General features: G+C 39.3%; 1 protein-coding gene across 1 annotated transcript in view; it reads right to left on the bottom strand.

Annotated features, from left to right (window-relative positions):
* Positions 1-559: 559 nt before the first annotated feature.
* Positions 560-12,073, bottom strand: part of KL (klotho) — a 64,637-nt gene continuing 53,123 nt past the window's right edge. The window contains exons 5-7 of the mRNA XM_026088322.1: positions 8,489-8,757; positions 4,723-5,839; positions 560-897 (exon numbers count right to left, since the gene is read on the bottom strand). Of these exons, the coding sequence (XP_025944107.1) occupies positions 560-897; positions 4,723-5,839; positions 8,489-8,757 (1,724 nt within the window). The remainder of the gene's footprint in view (positions 898-4,722; positions 5,840-8,488; positions 8,758-12,073) is intronic.

The following is a 12,073-nucleotide window of genomic DNA, read 5'->3' on the forward strand; positions in this document are numbered from 1 at the left end:
ACCGGAGCCTTCACCCCAGACCTGCTCCAGCAGCGGGGCCGTCCCTTCCGCATTCGGCATGCCAGGTACTTCTGCTTAATCTCCATGCAGTCCCTTTCCCTAGCCATCAGGTGTTGGCTCCGATCACCTAACATCAGGATTCACCCCTAATTTGGAAAAATATATCATTTTGTTTCTCCCCAATCTTCTCTCTGAGAATTTGACATCCAGGCTCTTCTGTCATTCCAGGTCTTCAAAAAATGCATCTATCAAGGTCAGTGAGGGAAAATCAATGAGGGAAAAGCAACTGCTCAACAGAAGATCCCGAGGAAAGTTGTGAGATAACTCCAACCACAGGAATTAAGGACTTGTCACAAACCAAATGTACTGAAACACAGAAAACTATTTCTGTAGGCCATATGCTAACAATCTTTTTTTTCAGTGTCCATGTCCTGCAGTATCAGGCAGCGTAAATGGCTTCCTAGTGCTGAAGCAATCACAACGTTGTGTGCTATTATTTCAGATTTTCCAAGGAGATGCAAGTAAAAGGGTAGTAAGTGACATATATAGAGGGACAGCTCTATTTATACCGTCTTTCTACCCTCCTGGAATAGTAACTAATGAGGAATATAGTAACAATAAAAGCAACAAATACGAAAGCTATAAAGGCTAATAATGATTTTCTGGTTCGGAAAAAGTGGCATTCAGGACATGAGACAATCTCTTCAGGGCACAGTACCTCAGGAGTTTCAGGTCTAGGAAAACCATTATTGTCAATTATTTCTCTGTAACGTTTCATAGAAGGCTTTGGTTCATACTGATTTGCAACATAACTGTAGAGACCATATTTAGGAGCAGTCTTGTCATTAAAAGAATAGACAAAATATCCTTGTAGGTTAACATTATCCAAGGTGTAAGCTGAAAAACAAAACAAAGTGTTGAAGAAAGGAATAAAAGTCATTTTGGCATTCAAGAGTAGTGTAATATGCCAGTACACAGAGCAAGGGCAAGGGAGACGTCAAACGCAGATCTATACTTCTCGTCCCAAAGATAAGGTAGTATATACATACATACATGCAGTGTTTGTCATAAAAGTAAGAGTTTGCCAAACATTCCCAGGTAGTTTGATCTGTAAGTACCCTATAATTTATTCCTTTTGTTTACAAATCAGTGAATGTATGACTGTTTAATGATCAGCATGGAGCCTACTCTGTGATGACTCTCTCTTCTAATATATAAAAGAGCATAAGTTTTGGTTTTCTGCACACTGTGTGCTTTATTTATGTTTCTCTGATTGCTCTTTATCCCTTGCAGAGAATCTCCTGAGTGGGAAGGCTGAGGAACAAGGACAACAGGCTGCACTTCTGACTAGCAAATGTGCACTGACATCAGGAAAAGACATGTGCCAATGCTGAGGTCATATACTGGAATACCATCAGTGCAAGTGGAAAGGTCATGCAGATCACAGGCTTCTCTGCTTATTGGCCTGAATTTCTGATCCAAGATGATCTGTGTTACTCTTTACTGAGAACATGTTCATAATCCATACTGCTAACTTGGCTACAGGAACAAGTCTAGCAGCAGCAGCATTAACCTTGAGCCATCAGTCTTCCTTGACAAAACCAATGTCTACAGTAATAAAGGCAAACTGTGATACTTTAACCCAAAAAATCACTATTTTGTACAAATTAAAGCAACACCTTCTGGCATATATACACATGACTGAAAGAACAGTTGCTGAATGTGCATACTCCCTATGAAAATAATTCTTTCTGCAGACATGTGCAAGGCACTTAGCACCTCTAACCTCCTTTTTATGTGTGAAATGAGATAATACTTACCTGTCCTTTTACAGAACTGTTACCAGGGATAATCAGTTTGTGTTTGTAAAACTGCATGTGGATGTAATGGTGTTACATAAATGGTTACTGCTGTTCTTTGTTTTCCGTTGGCAAAGATGTACTTAAACACTGCACAAAACACTTAAAAATATAGGCTCATTCCAAAGGGTCCTGTACTGTATTCTGGAATCATTTATCTGCATAAACCTATTGGCTCCCCTGGAACAATGCAGGTGAGCAACATTATATGCCAAACGCTTCCACATACAGTCCCAGAAACCAGCTGGAGGAGGAAGGCAGAGTACGAAATTTAAGGCGAGACCACATGTGTACCAACACCTCCTCACGTTTCTCTCCAGTGTGACACTGAGGTAAGGAGAGAAGATTTTTAGCTCATGTGGGTTAGTACACAGGTCTTGCAGGAAAAACGCAAATTTTGGAGAAATCTCCATCCATCTCAATGCCAAGAATAAAAGCTTGTTCCATGTGTAAGGACAGGACAGACAAAAGCACAATACCAGAGTGAAAGAAGAAAAGAAAGAGACTGAAAAAACTGGTATTACTGCCTGRGTAAACCCTGTGGAGGAGGGTGTGATGTCAAATGCAGAAGAGTGGCCTTTCGGGCAAGTATTGTGGCTGGTTAGCAGGGATATATTCACTCACGACAAAGAAGGTGGAAAGAGTAAAATCTGCTTTGCATGCAATGCTTAAATTGAAAAATACATAAATATTTCCAGGCTGGATAGAAAAGGGGAGAAGTATGTAACTGGTGATACTAATACCAGATCTATGCAAAAGAAAAGTTCTTTAAAAAACAGGGGGACATATAGTTTTTTTGGCTATTTGGAATTGGGAGAAAAGCTCAGATTCATATACACTTAGGAAACAGAAGTGCTAAGAACTGATACAGCCTAAAGTGGTGAGGAGGAGAGAAAGCGCTAGAAAAAGACCACACTGAAACCACAGGCCTAAATATATCTAAGACATGTTTTTAACTCTACAGATCCAGAAAGCATGCACCTAGAGCTTCAAAATGCTGGAGGAAGTACTCCTGGACCCTTAATACTGATTTTCAGTAATTCCTGAAAGAGGTGGAAATTTCAGAGAAGGAAGTTAAAGCCAATACTTAAAAGAGTGAACAGGATGACCTAGGAAATTATGGAGCTGTCAGCCATACTTCACTCTCTAGTAAAACAGTGGAATATAAGGCTTGATAAATAAGAATTACAGTAGACATTTATGTTTAATGCCAATCAGTTCAGCTTTATGGAAAATAAATCTTGCCAAGCTAACTTGACATCTTTTTCATGAGATCAGTAGATCAATAAAAGTAATGATGTTTGATGTAATATACTTAGAACTTCCTAAGGCAGTTTACTAGGTATTATAAGGCATTTGGATCAGGAAAATAGAATGTTATCTTATGAGGTCACGGCAGGCCCACAATAAACAGCTTTCAACTGGTCTCAATTAAAACTGATAGGTCTAGAAATGTAATTGCAGATGAGGAAGTGTCCCAGTAAGTGTTTTTCTACTGTGGTCATGCAGAGACTGTCTCTTAGCACTAGGATATTTCATGATTTTAAATATTTCACTGACCTGAAACAAAAATAGAACTTTTTCTCACAAAGTATGCAAATAACACAAAGATCAGGGACACAGTGTAGCTCGTGTAGCATGCTTGGCACAAGCAAACAACTTGTATTTGATATGACCAAATGTAAGGATGTCAAGGGACAAGAAGGCCATGCATCAGTTCAGAGGAGTTCTGCACCGAGGGCAGGGATCTGCACAAGAGCTTCGAACCACAGCAGATAATCACAGAGTGTGCAACCAATCTTCTGCCATGACCAAAAGGGCTAACAGGCTGCTTCAGTGTACAAAACAGGAGTAAAAGGCTAAGAGATTCTTATCTGCCTCGGGCATAAGCATGACTGTTATAGGAACAGCATGTCCAGGTCTGGAATTTACATCTTTCAGGAAGAATGATGGCAAACTGGAAAAGAGTTCAGTAATCAAAAGGTTCAAAATCATGTTTACAGTAAGGGGCACAAAGAGCTTTGTCTGCATTATTTATCAAAGAGTAGACTGAGAACTGGCTTGTTTTCTGTCTGTGAATATCTATGTAGGCAATAAATGGAAACACATAACAAAACTTAATGGCTTAAAGCTGAAGCTAAAAAAATTAATGCTAGAAATAAGTTTCATATATATCTATACACATGTATACATATAAACAGTAGCTACTCAGCCACTGCAACAGCGTACAGAGAGATTCTTCATCAGTAAAAGTTTCTCATTCAGGACTGGTGCTTTTCTAAAAAAATTTGTGTTTATATGTCAGGATGACTCAAAATGCCCCCTTTTTGCCTTATAATTTATGAATCTTTAAGACAGAAAGAAAAACTGGTTTGAGCTCTGAATAGCAGGAAAGACTCCAGGAAATGGCATAATGAGGTAGATAGCTGAATTATTATGAACAGCCAAGATCCCTCTTGGATAAGATACAGAGACAGCTGAAGAACAGAACTCATACCCAGCCGTGGGGCATACCAGTAGAGTAGGAAGCAACACAGCTAAACAACAGTAGAAGTGCAGTAAGAAGAAAATCCGACTAAATACATGTGGAGTTATTCACACATCTATTTAAATCTCTTGAATCAACATAAAAAGTTCCTCTGATGCTTTATGCAGAGTATGTGCAAAATCTGTCTTCCTGATGCTTAATAAAATCAATCGATCATAAGCCAAATGAAAAAATACATGTTATGCTATAACAACACTTAATTTACAGAGCATTATGGGTAAAATTTCTTTTTTTCTTTAAGTAAAGCATACTCTTATCATATAGCGTATACTAATACTGGGATTTGTGGCATATAAATCATCTACAGTTCCTTACCTTTTAAAGCTTCATTGATATAACTCTGTATGTAATATACTCTGAGCTTATCATGCACCATATTCTGATCATCATCAATTCCATTAGCCATAATATATATTGGGACATCGCCATACTTTGATTTAACCCACTTGAGCAATTTACGTAATCCCCAGGGCACCACTGCAGCTCGTCCAGGAGAGTGCAGCCATGTGATGTCATTGATCATTTGAACTTCAAGATAGTGATCATATTTTAGTGCATCTTCTTTCTCCCAGCCCACAAGGGTAGTAGTGTAGTGACTTAAGGCAAAAAAATCAAATGAGCCTTGGATTAACTTCTTTTCTTCTTCTGAGAAATAAGGCAAGTGGAAATTATACAGGTCAACACTGTTTCTTTGGTGAAGCCATCCTCTCATCATGTGTGGGTAGTCACCATTCCCAAAGATGGGCTCTGCAAGCCAGCCAGTGTCAAATTCTAAAATTCTATCAGCAACTTCTTGGTCATTTTTGGAAAAGGGACAAGCCGGTTCTACCCAGTCAGCTTGCAGAGCTATAGAAATTTTCCCTTTCTGAGATCTTCTGAATTCTTTGTCATAAAGATGCCATGCTTTCGCATGGGCTTTCAACAGATTGTGCCCTGCAGTGTATGTCAAGTTCTTCACAGAGGGTTCATTCATTGTGATCCAAAATTTCACATGGTCCCCAAGATTTGTAAAACAGAGTTTGGCATATTCAACAAAGGCCTGAACAGTTTCTGGGTTTTCCCAAGCTCCACATTTGGCAAGTGAAACTGGAAGCTCTTGATTCTCAGCCATAGGTTGCCATAATGCAACAACAGGAGTTATGTTAACTCTGAGAAGTTCACTAACAAAACACTGATAATAATGTACAAGCGTGTGGTTGACTAGAGAAAGGTTACCTAAAGGAAGAATTAAAGACCATTTTAGTGAAAAATGGAAGTGTGTGACATGCATTTCCTGCAGAAGAGAGATCTGGAGCCTGATAGCAGCAAAGTCAACACAGTGCTGCTTGCGTTTGGAGGTAAAAACTCCATTCACTTTAATAAGCTGCTTCGTCTGGTGAACATCCCACACATAAACATTAGGGTCAAGAAACTGGGAGGGTGTTGTGTCTACCTGGAAGGAACAAGAAACATACCAGATACAAGTCGTTAGTTCTAGATGTATAGGAACATCATAACCATCAGGCACAATTTACTGAAAGAACATCACAAGTGAGAACATTGCATTTAGCACCTGTCACATCTCTGATTTGATAACATATCTGACTCATAAGAATGAATTAGTCTTCTGTTAACATGTGATATCAGAAAAGTACCAAATATATATATATAATTTTCATCCTGCTTTCCACACAAGCTTATGCTAACAGTCATTGTGTTTATATTTTCTCCAGATTGCTCCATTCTGTATGGGAAATGAGGAAGTGCTCAGGGACAAGGCACTAAACCTGCAGTCTCCAGAGAAGCAATCTTCAGTAAAGGCTACAGTAATTTTTAAAATGTTCTTCTTTCAAGTTTAAGAAGCTACACTGAAAGGCTTACAGAGAGATTGCCTGTTGTAAATTACCCAGTGGCTTCTTTTTCAAGACCACTCCCTGAATGCAGTAACAGAAATAAAAAATGCAACATCATTTCTGTGTTCAGTTTTCTTCTTCCTAACTATGATGAAAGATGAGTAATGCTCTGCACTTGATTTTTAACATGAATGCAGATGATGAATAAAATTTTTGCTTCTTGCTAAAGTTCTTTTTTATTTAACTCATACTGAACTCATTTCCAAATTATTTCAGCAGGCTGTTGATCTCTGAATCGGATTTTTTCTCTGACTTCTGAGTAATACCACTATAAGTCACTCCAACAATAAATACATTTCCCTTTAGGGCTAAAGCCTACATCTTAAGTCTCTGAGGCTTCAGATGTAGGAAGCACCTGTATGACCCACAAGACAGAATAAAAGATGAGCTTCTCAGAGTCCCTTAGAATTATACTTTCACTTTTTAATGAATATCAAAAACATAATAAGGAAAAATGGAAAAGTGAGTGAGTTAAAATAATGCACACCATAAAATTTCCTTCTCATTCATACTCTAGTATAACTCTTACAAAATGATCCAAACTACAAGGTGCTGGTCCTATATATGCGTCTATTTGTCTGGGGTTTTTTTGTTGTTTTTTTTTCTGTGGAAGGTCCCCGTGAGTTCAGATTTCCTTGTCCTGCCCTCTGTTTGAAAAGCAGGTGTCAGCCTACAACCAGTGTTCAACTTATAGCTGAGGCTCTGCAGGTCTGTATAGAGAAGCTGCTGAAAATCAGTTGCTATTTTCTCTGGAGAGGTCAGTACTGTGCTTACAGAAGAAAGTAATAAAAAACAGCATGTCTGACGGAAATTGCTTTTCTGGAGAATTGTCCCTTGCAGATTACTAAATCATGCATTTCCACTAATACTGCAGGAATGCTGTCAAAAGAGTTTTTCCACTGTGATGCATCTACAAATCACGCTACCTAAGCCTTACAGCATAAAATGTTTGAATGGTCTTTTGAAATGAAAATATTCAGCTTTGAAGCTTTTGGGGGTAGGAGGGATTTTTTAACTGTCTTGAGCTGACTGACTCAGTAACTTTACAGCAGAGTTATTGATCCCAAAGACAGCAATTTCATTTCCAATCTCTAATTTATCTGGGAGGCTGGACGACAATGACTGTTGAATTTTCTTGGAAATCAACATACCAGGTAAGGAGGTTGCAGTATTTTTCAGGAGAACAAAGTCAAATCTTACTTTTGGAGTTAAAAAAAAMCAAACAAGCTCTCTATGCTCTAGCCTTAAGAAATATTCTGCCTTTGTGGAAAATCTAAATTAAAAATTTTGTTCTTGGACCCAGCCTCAAAGCTGAATTTTACTGCACATCTTTACTGTGGTTAGAGAAGTCCTGTAAGCCAAAACAGCGTCTGAGAATTACAGAGCCAAACCGTTAAAGAGACCATAACTAAGCTACAATTTTTACACATGCTATGAAGCCTTAAAATTTGAAAGATTGTCCTGAAGTATCAGATTTAATTGAAATAAAAAGACTGAGATTTGTGAACTGGATCCACGCTAAGTGCTATCCAGGGGTGCTGGAGCCTCAGAATCAGATATGATGCTACACAAAATAGCAAGGAAGGAATACAGAAATGTCATCTAACTCCAAGATTCCTTACTTTTTTTTGTTTTTACACAAAACTGCTCTAACAATGGTGTCAGAACATACACATATAAGATGTAGAAACACGCCCACTGGAAACATTAAGAGCTTTCAGTATCAGGAAGTTTCCTAAACCATATACTATCACAGCAGTCAGATATATTGCCATTAAAATTATGGATGTGAATAAGCAGTAATATTTCCTATGTGATATACTAGGACCTTTAGAAATACCGCTTTAGATCTAATCAACTTCCATTTGAAAAGGACTGACTTCCGGTGACTGATCACATAATAAATGTTCAAGAAAGATGAACACCAAACCCATTCCCTTTTAATTTCTGTATGTTTTTCTAGAATGTTATTTATCATCTCTCAATCTGACTGGTTCTCATTGGTCACACAAAACGTCTAGTGAAGACTGAAAGACACAATCTTTGACCCAAAAGCCTTGTACCCATCTCCTCGCAGCACTCTGGTAATATATCACATACCAGCAAGGCCCCCCAGTCCAGCAAAACCAGCAGTATGATCTTGTGCAATGATCTGGTTGGCGAGCTGTCAGCTTTACCACCAGCCTTACCTGAATGTAGTTGTCAACAATTCCCCAAGCAAAGCCACAGGGAAAGACCCCTTTTGTGGGCTGGTTTTCAGGCAAAGGTGGGAAGCCATTTTTTTCTATCAGCTTTTGATAGAACAAGACAGAAGATTTTGGCATCAGCTTCTTGTCATGGCTTTGAAAATCAACATAAAACAATCCACGTCGAATGCTGTAGCCTCTGTGCCATTCAAAGCCATCCAGGAGGGACCAGACCGTGTATCCAAACACATTAACTCCATCATACCGGATGGCTGAGGAAAGAACAGAAATGAACTCATCACAGCACTCATTTTTTCTATGCAGATTACTCCATATCAGCAATGACTGCAGTGCTCACAGGCAAGAACAATGTGAGAGGTTAGATAAGTATCTCGGACCTGTTTCAAAGACCATGCAGGGAGGTATTTCAGTTGCACTCAGGGAGCTCTGGGGCAGGCTCCTGGGGCACAAGTGCAATGCACAAGACAGCAGAGCTATCTGGCTGGGTTTTAAACAAGACAGTTTTAGAAAGAAAAGCAGTGCGGCAGGGGTTTGGGAAGTGCTGCTAATTAGGCCTGCCGTTCCTCAGCCTCAGAGCAGAGCGTGCTAGAGTCAGACAGATCGCAGCACCCGAGCTCGTAGCTCTGCGCCGCGCTGCACACAGCTAAGCAGACATTTCAGCTCGCTCAGAGATAGCTCAAGGGTCACTAATGTAGCACTACCGTGTACATCAAGTTAGACTCCTTTTTCTCCTTCCTCTCCACTACAAATACATTGGTAAAACCCTGATAAAACTTTTGTGTTTTGATGGATTTTTATTACCACAGATTTTCAGTAGAAGTGATAATGAAGGAAGATTTTCTTTATGTGAAAATTCTGTCTTTTTACATCTTTTATGGCATAGCATTTTCTGGCTTAAATATTTAAGGGTTTCTAAAAATTTATATGTATTCTAGATCCATTCTTTGGCTTTTATGAATTTCCAAACCCTTTGCTGGTTAAAACCAGGGTCTACTGGCATCTATTAGTATTACCAGCATTACACTTTTATTTTTGAGATTTACAGATGATATTCACTTTTAGCTGTATTAAACACTGCGATTCAGCACAATGTTCCGGGGCAAGGCTCAGATTCAATAAAGCACAAAGGAGTGTGCTTATTTGAATTATATAATTAGACCCACCCTAATTCAGCAATGCATTTAAGCACATTCTTAAACGTTCTTTTGAACTCGAGTTTGGCTCAGTAGCCAGAATAGTTTATCTTTATTACTCACCATCTTCTGTAAATGCAAACTAGGTACTGACTGAATGCAATATTTTCCAGCCTACTAACACTGAAAGCATATTTCAGGCAACAAGAATATCAAGATCCTCATTTCCTTTTTGTATTTATGTACCTCATTACAATCAGTTATGAAGGACCAAATGGATTCTTGATTGTAACCCTGTTTGAATCAATTAAATTAACTGTGGTTATATAAGCAATGAATCTCCAGTCTCTTTCACAGGTCATGAGAAAATGTCTAAGGAAATGGAATATTTCTCCTCCTACAGGCATCATTCTTTTGCGTATGGCAAATATTGGTATTTTTCTAACCTCTGCACATGCACATGATGAGATCTTCCATACCAGTAGAATAAAAGCCAGTACGGGTCCACTTTGTTAACTAGCCAACAGTGAGAATTTCTTTTTGAACAGCATCTCATTCCTTCTGTAAGTCACCATAGAGCATGCCCACATTTTCTGATCACCTCATAAAAATTCTCAAAATCTTCTTTAAAAATGTATTAACTTGTGTCACCTATGAAAGAAGCAACTTGAAAAAATTTTGGATGCTTCATAGACTCAAACATGGTAACCCATAAGAATTGCACACTATTGAAAAACCACAAGGAAAACGGCAGCCTTTTTTTTCTTTGTCTCTCTCCCCTCTTTTTTGTGTCTGTCAGTCCGCAAGCCAGGATGTCTGAAACCTAAACTCTCCATACTTGTCCATACTGCCTATTGGAAATAATTCCTGGCCTTAGCGATCTCCCTCAGCATGCCTGGAAGTGTGTTACTGCACAGGCAAGAATGGTGCCAGAATTGTGTTAACAATTAAACAACACTGACTATCTCTTACCAACACAAAGTTCATGCTCTTTTTAGCTCTGTAGTAAAAATATAGACCCTAGGAACCATGACAGACCCATAACTACCAAATTTAGATTCTTAAAACCCTCCCCTCAGCTGCTGTCCGATCCTAGGGGTGCGCAAAGCCCACAGCACCTGTTTCAATGTGGAAACTGCCCAAGAGTCTATGTTTTGCCTCTGGACATACATGAGAATAGCTCAGTCCCGACCTGTCAAAGGCCTAGCTGTTCCTATTCTGCTTAAGACTCTCCGAATTCAGACCTGCTAGCTTTCAGGATAATCACCTAACCACTAAGCCAGTCAAAATTACAATACAGAGGAATTCTCATGCCTTCCTGTTTCACTTTACAAGGAATAATCAATTTATTTGTAGCATCAGAGACAGAGCAGGGAAGTGAATACAAAGCTAGCCTAAGTGGTTAGACACCCACCCAAGTGAAAAGACACCTTCAATCAATCTTCAGCTCTAATTAATATTTAACTACTTTATATTACTGTTTTATTCAACCCTCCAAGGCATTTAAAAACAGATCAATAATAGAAGCAGTGAAAGAGTCTGGGGCTGTGAATCGCACAGAGGCCCTTTCCCACAGCCAAGGAGAGGATGCATGGGGCTTGCCTACAGTATGCAGTGCAAGAGTGTGTGCATCTACATCAGCATTTTAACTGAAATCAGGAGTGCCCTCCTGAAGCAAATCTCCTGATCACCCCGGCTTACCCCACCTCAGTTCTCACCACAGAGTGGTCTCAGAAGGCATGACCTGGGTTGCTTTTGGGTAAAATTAAACCAGAAGCGTGCTTCAGGAAAGCACAGCTGATGGGGCTTCTGCCACAATACAACTCGTACTAGTCCTGAGTAATCCCCCTCCATTCAAGAATGCACATAGTATGGACACCAGGCCCTCAAAACCAACTATTTCTACTCTATAGATTTGCTCCTATAGCACTGTACTTAGCTGCTAATGTAGACATAGTGATATGTAGTTTTGTCTGAACTGGTGCATATACACAACGTATCAGGAGGAGATATCAGCCAGATCTTGGAAGTAGCAAAACCACATCTGTGTGGCCTTTGGTCTAAATTAATTATCCTTGATTCTCAACGCAACAGCTCTGATGCCATTTTACTGCTTTGTGATTGCTGGAGTGAATTTGGTGGGAACTAGTTCAGGAATCTCTGCGCTGTATTGCTGAATTAGTGCACAGGATAGACATGCCCTAAGTCTCTGAGAGAGGACTTTTTCTTTGGCCTTTTCTGTTGTCTAACTTACAGAGCCAACATGATGCCTTTATGGATCTCTTTCTCAACTAAGATTCTCTAGGTACTGCACAGAGAACCTTGATATTTACAGGATATTGCAGATTCTAATGGGCAGATAAGTTGGGTGCAATAATTTTTATCATGGTGATGCCAAAGTCCCTACTGTAGATCCAGTCCTCAGTTTTGGGGG

Source organism: Apteryx rowi, unplaced genomic scaffold (assembly GCF_003343035.1).
Source record: "Apteryx rowi isolate R43461 unplaced genomic scaffold, aptRow1 scaffold_763, whole genome shotgun sequence".
NCBI lineage: Eukaryota > Metazoa > Chordata > Aves > Apterygiformes > Apterygidae > Apteryx > Apteryx rowi.